Source organism: Tenrec ecaudatus, chromosome 16, assembly GCF_050624435.1.
Source record: "Tenrec ecaudatus isolate mTenEca1 chromosome 16, mTenEca1.hap1, whole genome shotgun sequence".
Lineage (NCBI taxonomy): Eukaryota > Metazoa > Chordata > Mammalia > Afrosoricida > Tenrecidae > Tenrec > Tenrec ecaudatus.
Window position 1 is genome coordinate 78,197,318 of NC_134545.1, and position 23,239 is coordinate 78,220,556.

Genomic DNA, 23,239 nt, shown 5'->3' on the forward strand with positions numbered 1-23,239 from the left:
TGTCTAGATATCGTAGCAGGACAATGAGCTTGTTCACACAGCTCCTCCAGCAGGCATTTTTTCCGTAGACAATCCTAAGTTCATTTGAAGTGCCAAAGAATTAAAGAAAGATGCAGTGGGGTTTACTCTGCATATAACAAGATGAGACATCTCACAAAGCTTACCTTAAGGTCCAGATATTAGAAAAGTATGCTGCCCTTTGGGAGCGCTTAAATGATAAAGGATCAGCTTAAACCTACATGCCGTTCCCTTTGCTCTTTTTCCCTTTGCTCTGGTGTCGCAGTTCTGGGACTTTATGGTTTTTATGCTTCAATATGTCCGTGATTTGTGTGCATGCTTTCAGTTACTGGTAGAAATTGTGAATGCATAATATTTTGAAAGAGTTTAAGACTTAAGACTAAGGTTAGAGCTATGTTGTAGTTTAAAAATTATCCTTAAAATAAAACTCATCCTTTAAAAATTACTTTAAAAATCATTTTATTAGGGGCTCATACAACTCTTATCACAATCCATGATTTGTGTAAAGTATATTTATACATTCGTTGCCCTCATCATTCTCAAAACATTTGCTCGCCACCCAAGCAAAAATGACTTTTTATGAGAATTAAAAACAAGCAAAAATCACAAAATTACAAACGTACGATACATACCAACTTTTTTTTATTAAAAAGTGTTTAAAACAACTACAGATTTAAGCAGTTACAAAAACAGTACAAAAGAACCCATGTATGTTGTACCTAGCTTTATTCCATGTTAATTTTTATATATAAGTATAGTACTTATGAAACCAGGACATGTTCAGTGTGTTGGTTACAACAAATAAAGCATGGAGAAGTGTTTCTAGAGGAAATTTTAATTTACATATTTTTCTCCTTTTAAGCTTTCTTCCTAGAATAATTGATGTGTTTCCCTCCAGGTCTCTTATATTCAAACACACTCACACACGTTAACACAAATGTATCATATCCTATGATTTTTTTTATTTAACAGTTTTTATTTTGTTGGTAAATATGAATCTGCTTCATGCTTTTTTATTTCATTGAATTATTCTACAGTAAACATACTGTAGAATTATTAAACAGATTTACTTTTGTTAGATTTACAGAATCTACAGTCATCCAACAAAAATAATGCCACGGTTAACATGTCTACACCTACAAGGGAGTTTCAAAGTGTTTGTGGGAAATTTTATTGTCAGATCGTATTTTTCCATGCATGTTTGGAGGCCCCATTGAATGTACTATTTATTTAAACCTTTCTGTCGTCATCTAGAAGTTGAATCATAAACAGTCCCCTGGTTATGAATACGACTTTAAAGATGTGGCTCTAAGAATTTGTAGATCAGTCAGAACAGGTGCAAGCGTTCTCATTTAGCCTTATTTCAGTGCAAGCGAAAGCTTGAAGCCTTTTCAGTGACTTAAGAGCTGGACGTCCACCTGATGAAAGTGACTGTGGTGAGACATACCTCATTCCTTTCACAGTGGGGGCAAATTTACCTGAGCATTGAGTAGCTCGGGAGCCCAGGCAGTGCTCAAAGATGGCCACAGATTGACTGCTGGGGTTGTTCAGGACTCCACGCCCTGCCAACAGTCCGGTTGCATGCATCAGCTTCCTGAGAGGGCTCACTGTGGCTCCTTCACTCCTGGCCTTCCATCCATTGTTTTCCCATCATGGTCATCAGGACGAGTCACCCAAAGTGTAAAAAGATGTGGCATGCCACTTCCATGAAGACTCACAGTCTTGAAAACCCACGGGGCAGTTCTTCCCTATCCTAGAGGGTCCCCAGGAGGCAGAACAGACGCGTGGCCGTGAGCGCCAATGTGGGGTTTGACCGTGACAGACCAGTTTGAAAACCTCCAGAGCCCAGCCTCAAAGGTAAAGGGGATTTGGAAGAAGACTGCAAGTCAGACAGTAATATAATTCATAACCTGGGGACTTCTCCTAGTAATTACTCAATTAAAAAAAAAGTTTGGATAGAAATGTTTCCCTGTCTTCATCGTATAGGTTTCTTTGAGTTTGAAGGGTAGTTATGGAAAATTTATATTTAAAAGAAGAGAAAGTTTATATCATCCGTCAAAAGCAACAACAATGCATGTTCGTTTTACACACTGAGTATTATAACCAAAAATATCAGATGCACTACCAGGATCTTCCTAATATAAAGCAGTATTCCCTACACTGCCTGTACTCTATCTGCCATGTCTAGTGTGACTTTTACAATATATTTTTTTGTTCAACAAAAATTTCTTTAAAAATGAAAATTCCAAAAAAATGAAAATTCCCCAGAAAAGACACAATTCTTAAACTTTTATTTTCCAAAGTGTTCTCTGAAATATAATTTTGTGTATAGTTTGACAAACGTTTACTCTGTGCCTTAAGGGAAATATAAGAGCATTCATCTTGACCCTTGAAGGACTCATAACTTGGTTGGAAATGAGAACAAATATAACCAAAAAATTAGACACGTGTGCATATTTCAAGCTTTAGGAAGTTCTTAATGACTTACCTTATCCTCCATTTAGATGGTGCAGAGAATTCAGCATTACTAACACTGCTGCCACTGGAAAGGATTGCCTCCATCCTCCTCTATGAAATCATTTAAAATAAGCGTGGGCCTTCTGATGATGGGCTGACCAGGTCTAAGATCCCAAACCTCCCATCCAAGCACTGTGATGGAAGGGGGAGAGATTAAGACAGTAGAACAATTTCCTATCAGTTAAAAGATACTTTTGTTTGGACACCCCGTTATTTGCTAAAATCCTTTGCTTGCTTTATTGAGTTCTTAAACAGTTGAGATGACCAATTTCCATTTGGTTTTCACGGTGTACTTTGGTTTGTATTTTCGGAGACGGGACCAGGTCTCTGGCTCCAGAGTAAGTAAGGCAGACGTCATTGGCAGGCATTCTGATGAGTCTAAGAGCTGAAGGACTGATGTTTTGATAGGATCTGATTCAGACCTCACACAGGGCACAGAAGAGAGCAGTAAACAAAGACGGGACGGGACACTGTGACCACCAGAGAGTTTCATGCAGGAATTAATGCTTTTGAACGCACATTGTCCATGGAGGAATTGTGGAAAGCCGTATGCATGGAATTGTATTATCTTATTGTTCCAACCTCAACAGAAAAATCACAGGGCATACAGAGAAACTAGAAATGCTGGCTTATACAAAATAACAAGACTGTCACATGGATAAACCTGGAAGACATTGTGCTGAGTGAAATAAACACAAAAGGACCGACATTGTATGGTTCCATTTATATGAAATATCTAGGAGAGTCAAATGCGGAGAGGCCAGTGGTTACCAGGAGTAAGTGGAAGGGAGTAAACATGAGCTATTTATAGGCGTTTCTGGGTTTCGACTAAGGATGATGCAAATACTTGCAAATGGTTAGTGATGATGTTTGCCTAACTTGGTGAACATAATGTCACTGAACTATACATAAAAAATTGTTGAAATGACTAATAGTTTGTGATATCTGTTTTCACAGTAAAATGACAAGAAGAGATTTAGCTATTTATCTTTTTTAGGTCATACTGACCTCTTAAGCGCCAAGTGACTACATAGTCACGATGAACATTTCTGCTCATCTAATTGGAAAGGATGAACTCTCTGAAGGATTATGTGATTTGCGACTTGAGCATTTATAGTTGCCTAAGTTTCCTTCTTAGATACAGATTGCCATACTCGGTGGTACGTAATGTCAGGTGGCAGAGTAGTCCCCAGAGTGTTTTACAGTTTGTATTTCTCTCCTTCCCTCTTTGGCTCTTTCTGTGTGTTCTCAAATGACTGAGCAGCTGCCAATTACCGTCAGCCTATGATTTCAATGATTTTTAAGTGCTTGAAATCCTAAGATTGAGACTTGGCCGGGGCTTCAGAAAACATCTAAACATTTGACCCAGCCTCCTGGAAGCTCCTCTCATCCCCGAGCCCTGGCTGCTTCTCCGGTTGTCTGCCCACAGCTCGGTAGACCGAGGCTTCTTGCCACTTGCCCGGTCTCATGGCAGCTTCGCCATTAATCTCTGGGGCCTGGTCGGACACTGCCATTTCTGCCCCTTCCCCGTGTGAGCACTTCCCTCCTTCCCACCTCCCCACCATGTTCCCGTCTCGTTTCCTCGTTGCTCTGTTGACTCCATGTTGTTTCACTTCCTCTAACCCAAGGACACTGTGCCATCTGAAGACCCTTCCGTGTAAATGGCCCGGGATGCCCTGCTCACCTCCTGATGGGCGAACTCTGAGGCTGCTGCGAAACCCGCAGCCCTCTCTAGTGGCAACCCTGTGTTCTTTCACAACATGCACACTGGGCATTAGGGTCATTTTCCTGGTGACCCTCGTCTATTTGATAGACTGCCCCTTGAGTGGAACTTTGTCCTGCGTGTCATTCAGGCTTGTCCCAGCCAACGTTTTGTCCGTCTCTCTGTACTTGCTCCCATCTTCACTGGCTTCTCCTCAGACCCACGTGACCCATGACCATTGCTAATCCAGGCGCTCTCTCGCTGTGCATGTCCTTGAACTCATCTCTTCTAAGTGATTGTACATCGTTGCTCATCGGCTCTTCGTCTGCAATATTCTTTCCCAAAGAATCTTAGCCAAAACAAAACAAAACAAAACCATGTTCTAGCCTCTCCAATCCAAAACAGAAAGAGGGAGAGTCTTATCTCATTCTAGTTATCTGCTTAGTGTCCACAAAATAATGATGCACGGAATCCTTAGATTCCATTAAAGACTGTCATATGATTCGTTATCCTTATTTCCTCCTCTTCCACCAATTCCTGAGCTCAGGGCATCAGCCTTGCCACTCGCCAGAACCAGTATTCAGGTAGACCACCAGAGAAAGCCAGCAGCTCTTTCTAACCCTTTGTCTTGCTAGTTTTTTCCTACTGCATCTGAGAAAATGTTGATCACTTCCTCTTTAAAACCCATCTCCCAAGGCTTCCACCTGTGGGAACATTCTTCCTCTCTTCTCTGTGGCGTCTCCTTGCCCGCCTCTGGCATGCTGATGTCCAGGGAGTGGCTGCCCCTCGAACATGCTCTCTGTCCTTTACCTGCGTGCGCTCAGCTGCTGCCATTGTAATTCAGTACTTCAGCACAAGTTGCTGAATGCCCCGGGTGCATGTCCACGTACTCGGTAGACAACCCCCTTTGGAAGTATGGCTCAATTGTACACGTGGCCACAGCTGTCAATGAATACTCGTATCTCCTTCCTTCCAGTGTCCTTTATTTTGGTTGGTGGTACCACCCTCTGCCATGTCCCACATCGAATCCGTCATCATGCCCTAAAATCTTTCTTCCAAAATATTTCTCAAACACCTCCTCTTCTCCCCATCCTAACTACCCACCTGTGTGGCCTAGTGTGTGCCACGATGGTGCACAGTCTCTTAACCAGCCTCTCGGCCTTTCGTTTCCTTCTCGATTTCATTCCTCACAGAGCTGCTTACGTGGAAACTTCCCAGTGGCTCCTCGCAGTTCGGAATCTGATGTGTGTGCACTTTTAGGATCTGCCCGCCACCTCCTTCTCTAGCCTATCTGGTGCTGTTCCATTACCCACATTCCACTGGCAAGACTGACGTTTCGGGCGCTCCCTCCCCGTAAGCACACGGATTGGTTCTCCTTGTTCTTTTTTTCATGCTGTGTCACCTACATGAAATACTGCTACCTCTCCTTCATGAGTTCCTTCCTAAAACTCAGTCTGGGTACCGACTAAGAGCCCTGCCAGGGGTTTACTTTCTACGCCCCTCCCACAAGATTTCATGTCCACTGAATAATAATCTGACAGCTCCCTGCCAGTGTGACCACAGGAATTCGTCCATATGTCTGTCTCCTTACACCTGTGAACCCTGGAGCCCAAGGACTGGCTCACGGTCTTTTCGTTGTTGGTGTCAAATCCAGGGCTTGTCATTTTTAAATACAATCCCCTCGCTTTGTCGAAGCTGAGCTCGAGAGGTCACCGACGTGGGGTTTTGAAGGCGGCAGAGCATTCAGCGGAATGAGATAGAAGTGCACCGCCGGTGTCACCGGGCGTGCCCGCTCTGAGATGGCTTCATTCTTTTTCAAGTGACATCTCATCAAATAAATATCCGTAGAGCATGGATTAGGCGAGGCAGTCATGGAGCTTAGTGCATTTTTTAACATTCTGAAACACCAACCAAGTGTCCGATTTTTCAGATCATTGGGCTACTAACCATAAGGGCGATAGTTTAAACCTACCAGCCACTCAGAGGGAGGGAGAAGTTGCCTGTTCTTGGAAAAACTTAAGAGTCTCATGAGCCCTGGCCTCCAGGGTCAGGCAAAGAGTTGGAATCAACTCACCGGCAGTGGGTTTGGATTGGTCAAAACTGCCAACTTATTTTAAGTTGTCCTGTTTGTTAATTTTTTTCCTTAAAATGGAATAATCTCTTAATCTCAAAGCCTTACGAAGAAATAAATTGTAATTGTTGATGTTTCATGAATTTGTTTCCACCCCATCTGCAGACACCGAAAGCATGCTTCCCACTGTCTTCTCTGTGCGTTACCCTTCTCTCCTCTCTTTGTCCTCCTCCTAATTATCACCCACAAACTTTTCCTCCTCGACTATGGGAAGGGCACTAGGCCAGACACTATTTGTAAGTATTACAAAGAAGAGAAGCTATGGCTTGATTTTTTTCCCCTCTCTGATGGCCTAATGTGAGATGTTCATGCAAAGTATAAATGGAAACAATTATCCTAACAGGATGACACAGCCTCCTTTACTTAGAAATGTCTTGGTTCCTGTTTAGGTTATCCAGAGGTCAGGTCGGGATTTCCTCTTGCGCTCCCCTCGCGCAGATTCACATCATGAAAGCCCTATGGGACTTAGAACACAATCCATTTAATTCCAGTGACTGCATTTATCTTCCCAAGAAAATAAGTCCTTCTCCCGCTGTTCTTGTACAGCTTCCCTTTTGGTGGGAGAAAGAAGGGGCTTTCTACTTCCATAAAGAGGGACAGCCTTGGAACCTCGCCAGGGGCAGGTCTACCCAGCCCTGTAGGGTCACTCTCAGTTAGCATCAACCCGATGGCAGGTAGTTTGGTCTTTGGATTTCCCTTTGTGTCTCTTTGCTGGAGCCTGTCAGGAAAGATGTGATCCCGATAGCTGCATCTTCAAGTTCATCCATTGTCCACTTTGGAGTGCATGCAGAGACCTGCATCGGTCAGAATGTGACCGTGCTTGCCCTCAGAGAGCTGTGACTCAGCATTCAGGCGAGCTTCAGGCCCAAAGGAAGCCTTGACTCCAAGCCCAGAGCAGAGTCCCTGCCATCGAGTGGAGGCCGACCCCCAGTGACCTTATAGGACAAGGTAGGGCTGCCCCGGAGGGGGCGTTTCCAAACAGGTCACTGCGTAGGGGAGGAGAAAGCCTCTTTTTGAACAGATATGCTGCGAATCTCGGCCGTAGTGAAACAGCTTCGGTATTTGATAACCGCCCGTTTCATTTTTTGTTCTGCGCATTGTGCCTCGAGGCTGTGGAAAGATCACATTTATCCGTTGGAACAGACTAAGCAGTAAGTGTTCTGACATGCTTACTGAGCAAGTGATCATACCTGACAAAAAGGTAATTACATATACAGCCAGGGGTGGAAGTAACTGGGTAATTAAGGGTTAATAAATTGCTTCGTACAAGCAAAATGCCTTTTAGATTTGAAGAAAGTTGTTTAAAGTAAATGCAGTCTCGTTTTCATTATGCAAACTCTGTTGTCAGATTTGGAAGAAAGCCATGATCGAGGATGCAAGCCCCTTTATCTACAAATAAAACCCACCGCTGCCCAGTCAGTCCGACTCCCAGCGGGTTCCTGAAACAGTCCATCCTTAGGGAAGCTGAGAGCCTCCTCTTTCTGCCTGCAATCTGCTAGTGGGTGGAGCATCCAGGAAGTTTGACCCACCAGCCTTCCTGTTAGCAGCCGAGCCCCCACAAGTGTGCACGCTCTCCTGGATATTGCAAGGCGCCTTGTTTTTAACAGAGAGTACAAAGACGGCTCTTTCCTCGTTTCCATTATGTTGTTCTATGTATGGTAGTGTAGCCAACTTTGCATTCCTTTGGGAATCCCAGGTAAAATGATGAAATCTATCTGTTTACCCTCTAGGACATCAGACAGACCCTATCTATATCTGTCTATAAGAGACATGAGTCTGAAATTCAGTTTGGCACATCAGAGACTAGTTTGGCACTCCCAAGGACTAGATTGGGGGTCTTTACCTTTTCTTACACCTGCTGAGAGGTTGTCATAGAAACAATCTATTCAAGGTGGGGGGGATGGGGGAGAAAGGGGGAACTGATCTCAATGATCAATGTACCCCAAAGGGGACGAAAACAGAAACATGGGTGAAAGGAGACAGCAGATGGTGTAAGATATGAAAATAATAATTTATAATGTATCAGGAGTTCACAAGGGTGGGAGAGTGGGGGCAGGTTGGGAAAAAAGAGGAGCTGATACCAAGGGCTCAAGTAGAAAGAAATGCTTTAAAAATGATGATGGCAACATATGCACAAATGTGATTGGTCCAATTGGTGTATGGATTGTTAAAGAGCTGTAAGAGCCCCCAATGAAATGAAAAAAAAAAATCCATCCTACCCTTCCTGAGACAGTGGGGAGTCAGTGGTGTTGGTTGGTTTCATATAAGTCAAATGGCCTGGGTTCTACTTTTTAAATTTCACTCAAATTATTTTTTTAACTTAAAAAAATTTATTGGGGACTCATACAATTCTTATCACAATCCATGCATACATCCACTGTGTCAAGCACATTTGTTGCCATTATCATTCTCAAATCATTTGCCTTCTACTTGAGCCCTTAATATTGGTCAATTTAGGTTTTATTTTAATTGTTGGAAAGGTTTTATTGTGTGTGGGGTAAAGGTTTTACAGAGCCAACCAGTTGTCCACTCAGCCATTCACACCTGTTTTGTTTCACGTCGTGGACTGTGATTCCCCACAGTGTAACGTCACTAGCCCACGTCCTCCTTGTATTTCCTGCTTTCAGTCTTCCCCTCTCCTAACCCTCCCTGTCTTTGGAACCTTGTCCTGGGCAGCTGCTGCCCTTCTGGTCTCAAATGGCTGACTGTTCTCGGGAGGGCTTCCCCTCCCTGGTGTTGCCGTCTATCTTATAAGCCTGTCTATTGCTGGGCTGGAAATTGAGACACCAGGTGAGTCCAGTTCCCAGGCTGACGAGGGTGGCCAAGGGGCATCTGATCAAGCTTTTTAAAAAAAATGATTTCAGAGTTTTGTTTCCCCCTTTCTTCCCACTCTGTGAAGACCCTTCAATTATGATTCCTTTCAGAGCTGAGCTCTCTCGTCTTCTAGACTGGGGCTAGGAGGCTGAGGTCTGAGTGGCCCATTGGACTACTAGATGTTTCCATGTGTTTTCTTTGAGGATTCTCTTCACTCTTCTTTGCTCCACACAGGGAGAGCCAGGAGGTGCACTCTGGATGGCCACGCACAAGCTGTTAAGACTCCATTCACTCTGTGTTCCGCGTTACAGGACAGTAGATCCCTCTACCGTCTGAGTGTTAGTGTAGCTTTTTGTTTTTTCCCTAAGCCTTTTTGTTTATACTAGTGACAAATTATAAGTAATATGAATTACGTGACTTACTAAAATTTTAAAGTAAACATGTGACTGAGTTTTTTGGAAATTAAGTTAATCTAATTACTAGAGTCACCGAGTTTTCATTTACCTGACTAAGGGAGGGATTCATACTCAGATTCTTTCCATTTTCCTAAAAGCAGTTCTTTCCTCCCCTGTTCTTAGCAATTGCACGGCAAGGGCTACATAAAGAAAGCCCAGCCTAGTCTAGTGTCATTCATTCAAATGACTCCTGCATTCTGAAGACACGTTGGCATGCTAGCTTTCTTCATAGATAATCCATATTGTTTTCCTTTGTTGCTTGAGCTCTTCCAAAGTCAATTCCTACGAGAAGACCCTATTTCTTCATAGCTTAAATGAAGCAAAATGACTCATCAGGGGGAATTGAAAGTCTAGTGAACACAGCTTGAGTTTCAAGCTCTAATATCCATAGGATTGGAAGGCTTTGAGTTTCTTTAGTGACACCATTGCTTAACTGTTCTGTAATTGTAGCAGATGATGAAATGAACCTGAACAGGAAACTAAACACAGGACTCCAGAATGTTTATGTAAGGTATTTCATGGTGGTATTTACTCAGAGCCCTGGTGGCACAGTGGTTAGGTGCTTGGCTGCTAACCGGAAGGTTGGCAGATTGAACCCTCATGGGGAAAGATGCGGCAGTCTGCTTTCCTGAAATTACAGCCTTGGAAATCCCGTGGAGCTGTTCCACCCTTTCCACTAGGTGTCGCTGTGAGTCCAAATCAGCCAGACAGCAAAGGAAATCGTTTTTTGTTTGAATGGTGGCATTTCCAGTTTGTAAAAGGCAATCGATCTCAGGAACAGATGATCACTTTTGAAATATTTTAGTATATTCCATGGCACAAATTCAATAAATATAAAATCTGGCTTTCAGAATCTTTATTAAGACATCACTAAAAATTCTGTGATGATGTGTGCATTAGTAAAAGTTCCCGTGTAAAATAAATCAGCATCTAAATACTACAGGCTGTAGTTCAGTTTGGGTTAAATTCTGTATCTAAAGATAACAGGTGCAATTCGGCTCAACAGACACTTGACCTGTTGTCCTCTGAACCCCGGGTCAAATGTGAAGATACAGATATTAAGTCAAGCAAGGGCCCAGTTGTGAGGTGTCTACAGACTGTATTCTTAAAAAGTGCTACAACTTTTGGGATATTGAAGAAAAACAAGGGCTGGGGTAATCATGAATCACCCAAACTAGGAAGAAAGTGTTTAATATTTGATTTTAATAGATAAAGAGACACCTTAACATGCAGTGCCAATAAAATGTAAACTGTACTGTGCTAGAGATACCAGGGGGTACAGCGAGGACCTAACTTCCCTAAGGCGATCAGCGCCATCTGCCGAAGTAGAGTTTAGAGACTAAGTAAGAATTAGCTAGGTGAGGAAAGAGAGGCCAAAGACTCTACACTGCGATGGGACTATCAGTATTTTGGAGGAGAAAACCTTATGGTCTGTAAGGAAACTGGAATAGTTCCTTGTTGAGGAGGCTAAATTACCAGACAGGGGAAGCAATAATAATAACCTAGTTAAGGTATGGGGTAAGGTTTACAAGTCATGTAAGGAACTTGACATTGATCTTGTAGAAGTTGGGAAGCCATTGAGAGTTTTACGTCAAGGGAATGGTGTGTTTGGATTTGTGGTTAAGGTGGATCTACCTCTCTGGCAGAGGGTAGAGTAATGGAGGGGATGGACAAGACCAAGCACTCAAGGGAAAGCCCCAAAGTGAAATGACTGAAGTAGGCCAGTAGGAAGGAGGAGGGCTGGAGAGTAAGAAGCCAAGGAATTCAAGAATCCACTGCCTTGAAGTCACTTCTGATGCCTAGCAACCGTCGAGGGCAGAGTAGAACTGCCCCTTCGAGTTTCCCAGGCTCTAGGTCTTTACAGGAACGGAAAGCAGCGTCCTTCTTCCGCAGAGCCACTGGTGCGGTCAAACTGCTGAGGCCGGGCTTGGCATCCCCTCGCCCATAAGCCGCTGCAAAGAAATGTTGAGGTGGGTGGTTAAACTGGCACACTGTGGCATTACGTTAGATACAAGAGTTGTAAGAAAGGAGAAAAGGCAAAGCAGAGGAACCCGGATTGCTGACTTGGGTAAGTAGGTGAGTTGTTGAAAGCCATCACGGCGATTCCAGTTTATGGTGACCCCAAGTGTGTGCAGCTAGCCCTGTGCATCATCGGGTTGTCATGGCCGTGTCTTTGCGGAAGCAGATTGGCAAGCCTGTCTTCTTTGGAGCCTCTGAGTCGGTTCAGGCTGCCAACCTTTCGGCTGATAGTCTAGTGCTTCCTCTGTGGTTGCCACCCAGGGACTCCAAGAAGATGAGCCACCTTCCAAGTCAGTAAGCTGAACCAGGTACTGGCAGAGCTGGGAAAAACCCAAACCACATGCATATAAAGGTGCTTATAAAGGTGTTAGGAAAACCAAATCACATTCAAGTATTTGGAGTAAATCTGTTGAGGAAACAATCTGAAATATTCTTTCTTTGGATAATTATAGGTTGTTTCTTATAAACGGAGGACTTAAAAAATTTCATGATAGGAATTTATTTACGTTTGTATTCGTAAAGAACTTTCAGGGAACTTCAGTCAAATAGCTATTGTGACTTGGACATAAATACATAACATAAATGAGTGAAGGGCCCTGGGGCTACCGTGGGGTAGGCGCTGGCCCGGTCACCAAAAGATCTGTGTGAACCCATCCAGCCCCTCTGGAGAAGATGTAGCATCCGGCATCCATAAAGGTGTGCAGCCTCAGAAACCCAAACGGAGCGCCTGTACTCAACCCACTGATACCCAGCAGGCTCGCCGTGAGTGGGCACCGACTCAGTGGCAGTGATGGCTATAGATCCCAAAAGAATCATGTTAAAATGCAAGGGCTAATGTCTTCTAGTATTACTAAGTAGAATGTGCAAAGATCCTGTTAAATAAAGTTCACCATAACACATTCTGCCATGGACACCCCTCGACACAAAATGTTCAAGCTCACCGGTACACACGCGTGCGCACACACACACACACAGATGGGAGTTGGACAGGCTGACTGAGTGCGGGTTTGGTAAAAGGGACAGTTGGAAGATGGCAGACTGGGGTGAGGAGTGGAGTGTTATCAGAGGGCCAGGCAGGAAATACCCAAGCGCGCACAGCGTGAGCGGAGCAGAAGCAATCCTGGCTTGCCTCCTGGCAGTGTGTGCCCAAGCCTTGCCCGGTTGCTGCGTAAGAGACGCCTCCGTGGAGGAGGCCCCGTGGAGCTTCCAAAGACTGTGTTTCAGATCGCTGGAAAAGGAAGAGGCAACGTGGGTTTAAAAAAAGAATCATCTGGACCTCATCATTTGATTTCGACATCTATTTATTAAAAGGGCTCTATCTCGTCCCAGCCGCCTTGTGGCTGATTTTTAGTAAGCGCCATTTTCCTTGAGTCCCCAGTGCTTAATTACTCAGGATTTGCTTGAAGGAAAAGTATTTCTTTCCGAAAGCCATGTTAGGGCTTAGGAATTTGTTGTTGTTGTTGTTGTTTAAATTTCCGAAGCGCTTCTGAGCTCCTTGCCTCACTCCCCCTTTGCCTCTCTGGAGGAAGCGAAACTGATCTCCTGGTTTACTTTGGGAGTCTGAAAAGCAATGCTGAGGTCCCAGGTGGGTTTTGTGTTTGGAAGAGGGAACTTGGGGGGCTAAGTGTGACCCCAAGCCTCCAGGTCAGTGTTCACATTTACAAAAAGCAGACCTGAGATCCCCAATTGCTTTTCTCTTGGGGTTGGCTTAACTTTATTTATCTTCGGTCTTGGGTCACTGCCCCTGAGGTGCTTCAAAAGCAAAACCCAAAGACCCAAAACAAAGAAAGCTAAACCAGATTCAAGGAAAAAATGACCTGGGACTCTCTGTGTTCACTTTTACAAAGACACATCGTCACTGCAAGGGTTCCAAAGAATGGCTTCAAGCCTCCCTGGATGCATTGTGCAGCGCACACAAAGTCATCTCAATAGGCCCGAGACCCCAAGTTCCTGGGGGATAGATGCAGGATGAGACTGTCGGGTGGGAAATTGCCAGCAAGCTAAACACATCGACACAAACAGACTGTGAAGCGCTCCAACTGCTTTGAGCATATAAGTGGGACCACCCATCTCACCACTTCTTTCTGTAGGCTGATCTTTTTGTTTGCTGGACACACGGGAATGCTGAGGAAGTGGCGCTTTATAGCTCACGCACAAATCGGCACAAATCCGCTTCATGCTGGGAGATTAGATATGAAGGGTGGTTTTGAGTCTTTGGCAAAAAACCCCTAAAATTTTAGAATACTAATTTCAGATAATCTTCTAAATTGTGATGACACAGAGCTGAGGAGCATTGTTTTGCTCTTCATTTTCATGTGATCCATACTTTGCTCACTTCCCAAAAGGATTTGAGGTGGAATTACTTGACTTGACTATTGGAACAAAACCCATTAATCCCAATTTCTCATTATACTATGCCTGGCTTTATCCTTTAATAAGTGATTGTAGAATTGCTCCTGGATAGTCTGGGGAGGTTTTTGTGTTCGTTTGTGTTTGATGTACCTCAGTGAGCTTCATGTGTGCGTGTTCACCAGCAAGCTCACCTGCTGAGACCCCATCTCGGTGCTTGTTTGACAAGCCGGCACGAGATCTTGTGCAACTTAGAGTGAAGATGTCATGTGTGCAATGCCGTCGGAAGGAAGCAAAAACCAGCAATGGAGAGCCGAGGCTTCCTGTAATTTAGATGCTAGTCCTAAGAACACAGTGAGACCTGCACTGTTGTGAAAGGCCACCGTCTCCGCGGGCGTGCAGTGTGACCATGAGTGTCAGCGATGGTCCCTGGGAGCAGCCCAGTTCCCTCCTCCCTCCGGCCGCACTCTGACGTGCCCTTCCCATACCGTCTGGACTGGAGGACGGGGGTGCTGCAGATGGTCACGCCACCGTCCATCCACTCACAGGAACCCACCCGGAGGTGCCTGGGAAGCAGGGCCCAGAGATCTGTTTTTGAAAGGGCAAGTTCACGAAAGCCCTAAGAAATGTACTTCTATTCGGCATCACTGGGTCACCCTGAGTCAGAATTGACTGGCCAGCCACTGGTTTAGTCAGAGTCCAGGGGCCGCGGTGCCTGGTCAGACTGGCTGTGGGTGACAGCCTGACGGAACTGGGATCAGCCCGGGAGAGCTGGTTTGGCATGGCGTAGGGTGGGACCCAGGAATAAAGTCCCGGTTCCCTGATACATATCTTATTCTGGGAAATGAAAAGGAACCATATGGAGGAGGGGGGTACCTTGGTCTACCATTCAGAAATATTGGCGCTTCTTTTGTGGGCGGCTGTTTGACTCCGTGAACATTAGACCTAATCCTTTATCTCGAGGAAATCTCTCCTGTCATCAGTGCCCCAGTGAAGAGCCTGGAGAGACAGAGAAAAGTCACCAGCGGGCAATTTGTTCGCCGGGCAGCCCTGGGCTGCTCTAGAGAGCCATGGTCTGCTCAGTTTCCACAGGCATGAGGCCGAAGAGAAAGGCGCCCTCCCAAGTAAACTTGGACAGCCAACTGCCACCATCAGTCAGCTCATGGCCAGCGGGGGGCCATGCTGACCATGTCTTATGAGTTTTCCTGACTGACCGTGTCAAGCTCCCATCTTTTATTCGTGCCAGCAAGCAGTGTTACGCTTCTGGAATGTCCTTTGTGCACCTGGAACCAAGAAATCAGGATCTGAGAGCTGCCTGTTCACGGCCCTCTCTGCCCTCTTTGCCGCTGCAGCCCATGGATGTACCTTGGAGCGGTGCTCAGGTATCCAGTCACTGAGTCATGAGCTGAGAAGAATGAGCAGGCGGTTAACCAACCCATGTGTAAACCAGTAGGAGCTCTGGGGGCGGGGTGGTGATGCGTCGGCCTGCGAACCACAATGCCAGCAGTTTGAAACCACTGTGCGTTTGCCTAGAGAAAGAGGAGGCTTTCTAGTCCCACAAAGAGTCACAGTCTCAGAAGCTCACAGAGGCAGATCTACCCTGTCTGATGGGGTCGTGACGACTTGGCACCCACTCAATGGCAGTATGTTGTCCGTTCTTTTTGTTACTTGGTTTTCACCTCTAGGGTGAGCCTGGGGGTTAGGCATTGGCCTGCTAACTGCAAGGTCAGCAGTTCCAGCCCACCAGCTGCTCTGAGGAAGAAAGATTAAGCTGGCTCTGCCCTTAGAATCATGTACAGTCGTAGAAACAACGCTGAGGCCGTTCTGCTGTCATGGGACATTGCTGTACATCAGAATCAACCCACTGGCAGTGGGGTTGGGCTTACGCTTCTCCTCTGTATTTCAAAGGGTACAGTGCTAATGTCTTTTGGAAAGGAAGAGAGATTTCAGCTAGGATATGAACTGGTTACTTTCAGCTGAGTTTGTGCATGCATACATATGTGTGTGCATGCATATATGAGGGGACTTCAAAAAGTTCATGGAAAAATCCATTGTCTTTTCATTTCATATTTCCATTTTTGAAGCTCTCATACAAACTCTTCAGAAAGAAATCCCCTCAGAATGAGGCTTTTGCTGGCAACAATTTGAGGAGTGTTCATCATAGAAATATATTTTAATATATCAGTATACAAGCTTTATCTCTAACCATAGCATTAGCACAGGCCAGGTCTAGGATATTAGAAAATTAAAGAAGAAAATAATAATTAGCTATAATTTCACTATATAAATAACCATTCTTAATATTTCCCCAAATTTTCTTTTACTAATGAGCTTTTTTATGTATTGAAGTAGGAATATTTATGTTAAGAATCTTCCTAAATTATTTAAAATGCTTAAGAGGTATGAGTTTTAATAGCTACACATTTTTTGTCCTCCAGATATGTCTCATTACGTAACCACTCTCTTAATTGAGGATACAGGCTGGTTGTCTCAAGTTTTTTGACACTACAGGCATCGCTTTTGCCGGTTACTATCTTTACACGTCAGTTTTTGATTCCATTTATAAATGTTTCCTGAAGTTATAGTCCTAAAAGTGGGATTACTGAGTTAAAGGGAATGGTCATTTAAAGAAAGATTTTAAAATACGGAACTGCAAAATCACATTCCTGACAACTTCCATACTCATCATTGGAGCGTATGAAAGCAAGTTTGTCTCCTTGAGGCGGGAACAATGTACTTCCTGGCAAACCATAGTTAAAAATGACCCTGAGCCCAAGCCCCCTTCCGACAGTACAGGTTCCCCCACTCTGCAAATAAGGAGTGGGCCTCTGCACCCTTTTGTAAGCAGAAATGGTGCAAAGTCAAGAGGCAGCTTTTGAACGGCCCTGACTTAAAAATAACATACCAAATCATACCAAAAGCATATAAAGCAAGAATGAGAACTACACAGCCTACAAACTCCCTGCCGTCGATCTATTCTGACATGTGGAAATAAAACCTACATCCAGTATAGTGCGAAGGGAAGGCTGCTGGCAAATCCACTGTCATCGCTAGCGACGTGTGCTGTCTCCTGGATGCCCCCTAAGCAAATGCTGAATAGCTAGTCTTGCAGATTTCTGTAGCTTACTGATAAAGGTATGAATGCAAGGGGGTTTGGTTTTGTTGTCTTAGTAAAAGCCAACTAACATAAAGTGAACTCAGAAAGAGTAGAATATACTTAATAACATATATATTTAAAATAATTTTATTGTTGGCTCATACAATTCTTATCACAATCCATACATACATTCATTGTGTCGAGTGCATATGTACATTTGTTGCCATCATCATTCTCAAAACATTTGCTTTCTACTTGAGCCCTTATCGACTGCTCGTTTTCCCCCTTCCTCCCCACCCCCCTAACTCATAAACCCTTCATCATTCATAAATTATTATTATTTTGTCATATGTTACAATGTCCAACATCTCCCCCCGCCCTCTTCTCTGCTGTCCCTCCCCCAGGGAGGAGGCTATACGTAGATTCTTATAATCAGTTCCCCCTTTCTGCCCCACATTTCCTCTACCCTCCAGGTATTGCCACTCTCACCACTGGTCCTGGAGTAGTCATCTGTCCTGGATTCCCTGTGTTTCCAGTTGCTATCTGTACCAATGTACATTCTCTGGTCTAGCCAGATTTGTAAGGTAGAATTGGGACCATGAGAGTGGGGGGAGGAAGTATTTAAGAACTAGAGGAAAGTTATGTTTCATCGTTGCTACCCTGCACCCTGACTGGCTCATCTCCTCTCTACAGCCCTTCATTAAGGGGGTGAATATGCATATATTTAAAAAAATAATTTTATTGGGGTCTTGTACAACTCTTATCACATCCATCCATGTGTGTCAAGCACAGTTGTACATTTGTTGGCCATCATCATTCTCAAAACATTTGCTTTCTACTTGAGCCCTTGGTATTAGCTCCCCATTCCCCCCTCTCTCATGAACCCTGGATAATTTATAAATTATTATTATTTTGTCATATCTTTTACTGTCCGACATCTCCCTTCACCCACTTTTCTGTTGCCGGTCCCCCAGGGAAGAGGTTATATGTAGATCCCTGTAATCGGTTCCCCACTTCATATATTTTTTAACATAGCCTCAGAATAGCTTCTGTACTACTGTTGCAACTTTTGGTATGGCTTAAAATGTTAACTTGTCCCAAAGAAAATAGCTAATATTTAATTTTTCCACTCTAGAAAATTCTATAGAGTAATTCTTTTTTTCACAAGAAAATCTTTAATGGCAGCTATAAATTAGATGGGGAAAGAATCATGCATGTCCCTTCCTAAGGAGGAGCTACTTTTGTAACCTTCCCCCCATTTTTATTCTTTATATAACCTTTCTTCGGGTGGAACTTTTATCCTTCTCAGAGTTGGCGGGTCAGTTCACAGAGCCTCTGAGTAACTGCAAATGTTTCTTTCATTTGAAAGCAAAATCAGTAGACTTCTTAGTTACATATCAAGTGAGTTAAAACCAAAAAGAAAGAATAATATAAAAACTGAAGGGAGGTAGTAAGTAAAGCATTTAGCTTTCCGAGCAATTCAAAAGGGGATAGGAAGTCGGTTTTAAATGGCTTAACGGGGATTAGGGTCTTAAAGTTGGCTCAGGAGTTGGGTGCATTGCTTTTAAGAGATTACTTCCATATTTGACAACAGGCCTCGCTGGAGATTATACTCGAATGGTCGGTGTGAAGGCACCTCAGAAAACAAGCGGGGTGGTTTTCCTTGTTGTTGTTTGTTTATACAAAATGGTCATGAGTGCTAGCAGGCTGGATCCGGAAGCCCTCATTTTATAAGAAGGAGGATCTATCAGCAGGGAGGATCCAGCAGAGGTGGTTTAATGCACTTAATTGAGATTATCTGAGCTTTTGGTTTAAGTTACTTTGGGAAAAGTCTAGGTGCAAACAGCTTTTTTGAAAGGTAAACATACTTACTTACCCCTAAGGAAAAAGGTTCCATTTAAGTTCTTTAAAATTCCTCCTATGGCTAGTGGCAACAAACACCGCATCCCCTGAATTGTGGTAGGCTGAATGATGTAGAAAAATAAGTCGGCACACCTCAGGGGAAGGGTTACTGGGACCCATTTCCGCTCTTTGACAGTGCTTTGAAAAGGCAGTCCTGTCTTGTTAGAAGGCATCCCCTGATGATCTTAATAACCGCAACAGGAAAAGATGGTGGAACGTGTCGTGAGCGCAGGGGTTTGAATGAATTTATTCTCTTCCCCTTAAGAAACAGCTCCTCTAGAGCTGGATGGAGGCTAGCACATGCCTGATGTATGTATTAGCTGGAGGTCAGTAACCAAAGGTCGTATCCACCGTTGTCCTGTGTCTTCCTTCCTCAGCTCCTTGACCTCTTTATGGTTTGGGATTGGTCCGCTTATCTTGCGGATTACGGACAGCCTGCTTCAAAGTACCTCCGAGTGAACCCAAACACAGCGCTTACTCTTCTGGAGAAGTGAGTATAGTTTGAAACCTTATTTTATTTTTTGGTATGACATTGTATTTTTGATTCAACAAAAAATGAACTAGAAATTTCCATCAAAAGATAAATGGCGCTTAAAATCCCAGTCCATTCTAATGAGTCCCATTTTTTCCTGCCCTTCCGGGTTGGTGTGATTATCTATGTGATTGCTGATTATGTCCATCGGAGTGAAACATGCTTTCCTAGTGGCTTCTGGATAGCAGGCTCAGTTGGCCTTGGAAAGAAGGAGATGTAAATGAGAGCTGGGGCTCATGTTTGTCTGTGTGGTACAGAAAAGGTGTGTTTTAAAATGTGCTGGGAATTGGAAGGCCTGCTGCCAGGGCTATCGAAATCCTACCATTTTGACTTGGGCTTTTTCAGGTAGAGAGGTAAGTGCTTTGGAAATAAAAAATAGTAAAAACGGAGGTAATGGGACTTTCACTAGTACAACTTACCCAACTAAAACTCACACACTTTTATGGATTATCTTTCCTTCTCACGTGGCACATTTTCTCTCCGCTTGCTACTATTCCATTTTAAGTATCCTCGTAAAGTTGTCATTCTGGAGTAAAATATATTATTTTCTCACATTTCAAAATATTTGCAGCACCTTTGATTTGAGAGGACAAAGGACCTGTTTGGAAAGAATGTAAAAAGTATTTTTTTATATAATGCCATGAAATGCCAGAGGCCAAAAAGAAAAAAGAAAATGACTGTCTCAGATTTTCTAATGTTATTTTTCCTTTCCCTTCTCTCGCTGGGAATGTGATTCACAGAGTCCACAGGGGGTATGTATTGTAGCATACTGTACGGAACGATAGTAGAAAACAATATATGACATGAGACTGCATGCATGGTTTTGATTTACATGCTGATACAAACGCCACTTTGTAGTACGGAATGCTTTAAAAGGCTGCTAATTTTTGTCCAGTTGCTTTAGTTGTCAGTTTATTAGGATCTGTTTTTTGAAGTATCTTTTTCCAACATCGAATCTATGTGCTATAATTCCAAGCATGCCAGGATCTCTTATTCGTGACAGTCTTAAGTAACTAAATTGCCTTTTACCAATCTCCTTTATTCACGTATGTTTCCAGGATGAAGGATACTAACAGAAAGAACAATATATTTGCTCAGTTCAGGAAGAACGATCGAGACAAGCAAAAGTTGATAGAGACGGTCGTGAAGCAGCTGCGCAGCTTGGTGAATGGGATGTCCCAGCACACCTAGACCTCCTGTGACTGAATTCATTCAGGGACAGCCGTTCATGAGTCTACACTGAGCACTAACAAGCATTAGCCACGATGCAGATGTCTGTTTGCAGAATTCAAAATACAACAGAGAAAAGATGCCATTGAGGGCTGAAACAAGAAACAGTAATAAATCTCCTTTGTACGAATTTTTAAATAATTGGATACTATTTTATATGCATATATGTAATGTGATTTTTTTCACTTTTAGGGGGAAATGGAAAAACTAGTATATAAATCAGGTCAAAAAGTATATATGAAAATTGACTGTCAAATATATTGACTGTCAATATATTAGATGTATGCCTCTACCGATCATTTGTCCTTGGGCTTTGGGCATTGTTTGGCTTTTTATTTCACTTTGAAAGATGGCTTTTGTCCTCAGTGTCTGGCTCTGGAATGTAGCTGTTGTCTGTTGCAGGAATGTGACTCCCTGTCACTTTCTGACTTTCCACTTGTTTTACCTACCACTTCAGTTCACAGCACTAAAATTTCAAATTTCCCCGAGTCTGATGAGGTAATAGACACCTCTTTAAAAGACCCCGAAATCAAATGATATGACTCTGGAAGAGTCCCCGCGGGTGGGCGCATGGCAGCCTTCTGAATGTGAAGGAGGTGGCTGCCTCCTCCTTCGGAGGCTGAGGCGTGGTTTCGCTTCACCAGGGTTGATGTTTCTAATGGTGATGTTACAGCTGACCCCACTCTAGGCTTTGCTGGGCTTGGTGGGGTTCAACATAGAAGGCAAATTTGACAGCTGGGGATGAGGTGGCTGTGTCTCCACACACAGGAGTTAGCTTCTGCTAACCCATCTCAGTCCTGGGTCCTCACTGTGGCAGCAAGCCAAGCCCAATGGACTCTGCAAAACTGAAAGCAATCGACCGGTTTCCTTTGTGTACCTTTCTGGAGGGCGGCTTTCATCCCATCCATCGCATCCTTATTGTCTCATTATCGTGTTTATGCTTCCCCCGTTGGCATTTTCAGGATTTTTGCCTGTAAGAAACTTATACTTAAGGTTGTATAATAAGTGTAAAGAATCTTATGTATATGTCTTGATTTTGCGATGAAGTATTAAAAAGATTGAGCAAACTGTTGGAGACCCTTTGCTATTCTCTTTATTCAGAAGAACTTCTTGATGTCAGACCACTTATGCTTCAGAATAAGCCAACTACTCTGCTGAAATGACAAAAATCAGTTATTGGAATGAGTGCCACCAGACCAGAGGATGTAGCCTGCGTTCTCGTGCCCTCTCTCACCCTAAAGCATTTCACAGTGTGTGTGTGTGTAACAGCAGGAAAACCTGGGCACAATACAATCTGAAAGTTGAGAGAGAAACTCTCTTGGAAGACTGGAATGTGGCTCTCCCCAGAGCCTTACCGAGCCCTCCAGGACATCCCCCAAATGGAAGAGCCACTGGTTTTGTGCCCCGGGAGCAGCCAGGCCTCAGCGGGGGTACCCGGATGGGATTCATTTTGCTTCTCCTGATAGTTACACCGCCCTCCAGGGACCTGGTGGCACTGGGAGCTCGCAGAGCGGGAGGACACAAACACACACAAAAATAAACATCCAAGTACACTGAGAGGTGGGTTCCCTAGCGGAGAGTGGGAAGTGGTTGCGTTTGAGACCGGACAAGCACCCAGGTTGTCCCTTCTTGCAAGCATTGGACTTCGTCCCTGCAGGGATGCTTTGGGCAGCAGTGGAACCACAGACAAAAAAAAAAAAATTACAGCATTAAAATATCTTTTTAAAAGATTCCCAGAGTGATAGATCAGAAACGGAGAGGCCAGGGGAATCAAGTCCGGAGAATCCGGACTTTGCTAGACATGGACAATAATCCGTGGTAAGGTTTTTGTCGATTTGTGTGAGCCCAAGAGAGAGAAACCAGAACAAAGAGAAAAACTCCAGCCCTTTAACCTTGAGGCAGCAGAGGGAGGGCACCTGGGATCCCAGAGAGAGCCAGGGCTGGGCGGGGGTGCAAGTCTGCATCTGCCCAGCCGGCCCAGTGCAAACCCCCCACCCATCCCCACCCCTAGCTCCTGCAGAGAGCCGGGAAGTTAAGGCGGGAAGCCCCAGATCCCGCCCGCAGATCTGCCCCCCTTCTCTGCCTAGGCTGCCACTCCCATCTAGAGCCCCTGGGTGAGTATGCTGCTGCCACCACCTCCAATCATGACTCGGCATGGAGTGCTTTAAATATGCATAGGCTCCGCACTTGGTGATCCTGATCGTCCATAGGGAGGGGGCCAATAGCTATATAAATGTGCCCATGGCTCGCTGAGAGGGTTATACTGCGGAAGGAAGGAGCAAGGCAGGGCGGGAGTGTGCAGCCCCCAGGGTCAGTTGGTGGTTGGGGGACTGGCTACTCCTTCTTTTGCCCACCTTTGCGGTTTCAATCCTGGCTCGGGAGGGGGCATATTCCAGGCTCAAGTGTGAAGAAGGATAAGGTGGGAGGTGCCCACGGGTGACAGCTTGAGAGCGATCTTGAGGAAACCAGCACC

At 44.3% G+C, this 23,239-nt stretch overlaps 1 protein-coding gene across 2 annotated transcripts in view; it reads left to right on the forward strand.

The window, feature by feature from the left end:
* Positions 1-21,813, forward strand: part of EXOC6 (exocyst complex component 6) — a 155,157-nt gene extending 133,344 nt beyond the window's left edge. Inside the window, exons 19-20 of one of the 2 annotated variants that reach the window (XM_075534170.1) lie at positions 19,382-19,494; positions 20,595-21,813. In XM_075534170.1, the coding sequence (XP_075390285.1) occupies positions 19,382-19,494; positions 20,595-20,727 (246 nt within the window). In that variant the 3' untranslated portion in view covers positions 20,728-21,813. The remainder of the gene's footprint in view (positions 1-19,381; positions 19,495-20,594) is intronic. The other variant, XM_075534169.1, reaches the window with a different exon arrangement.
* Positions 21,814-23,239: the final 1,426 nt, after the last annotated feature.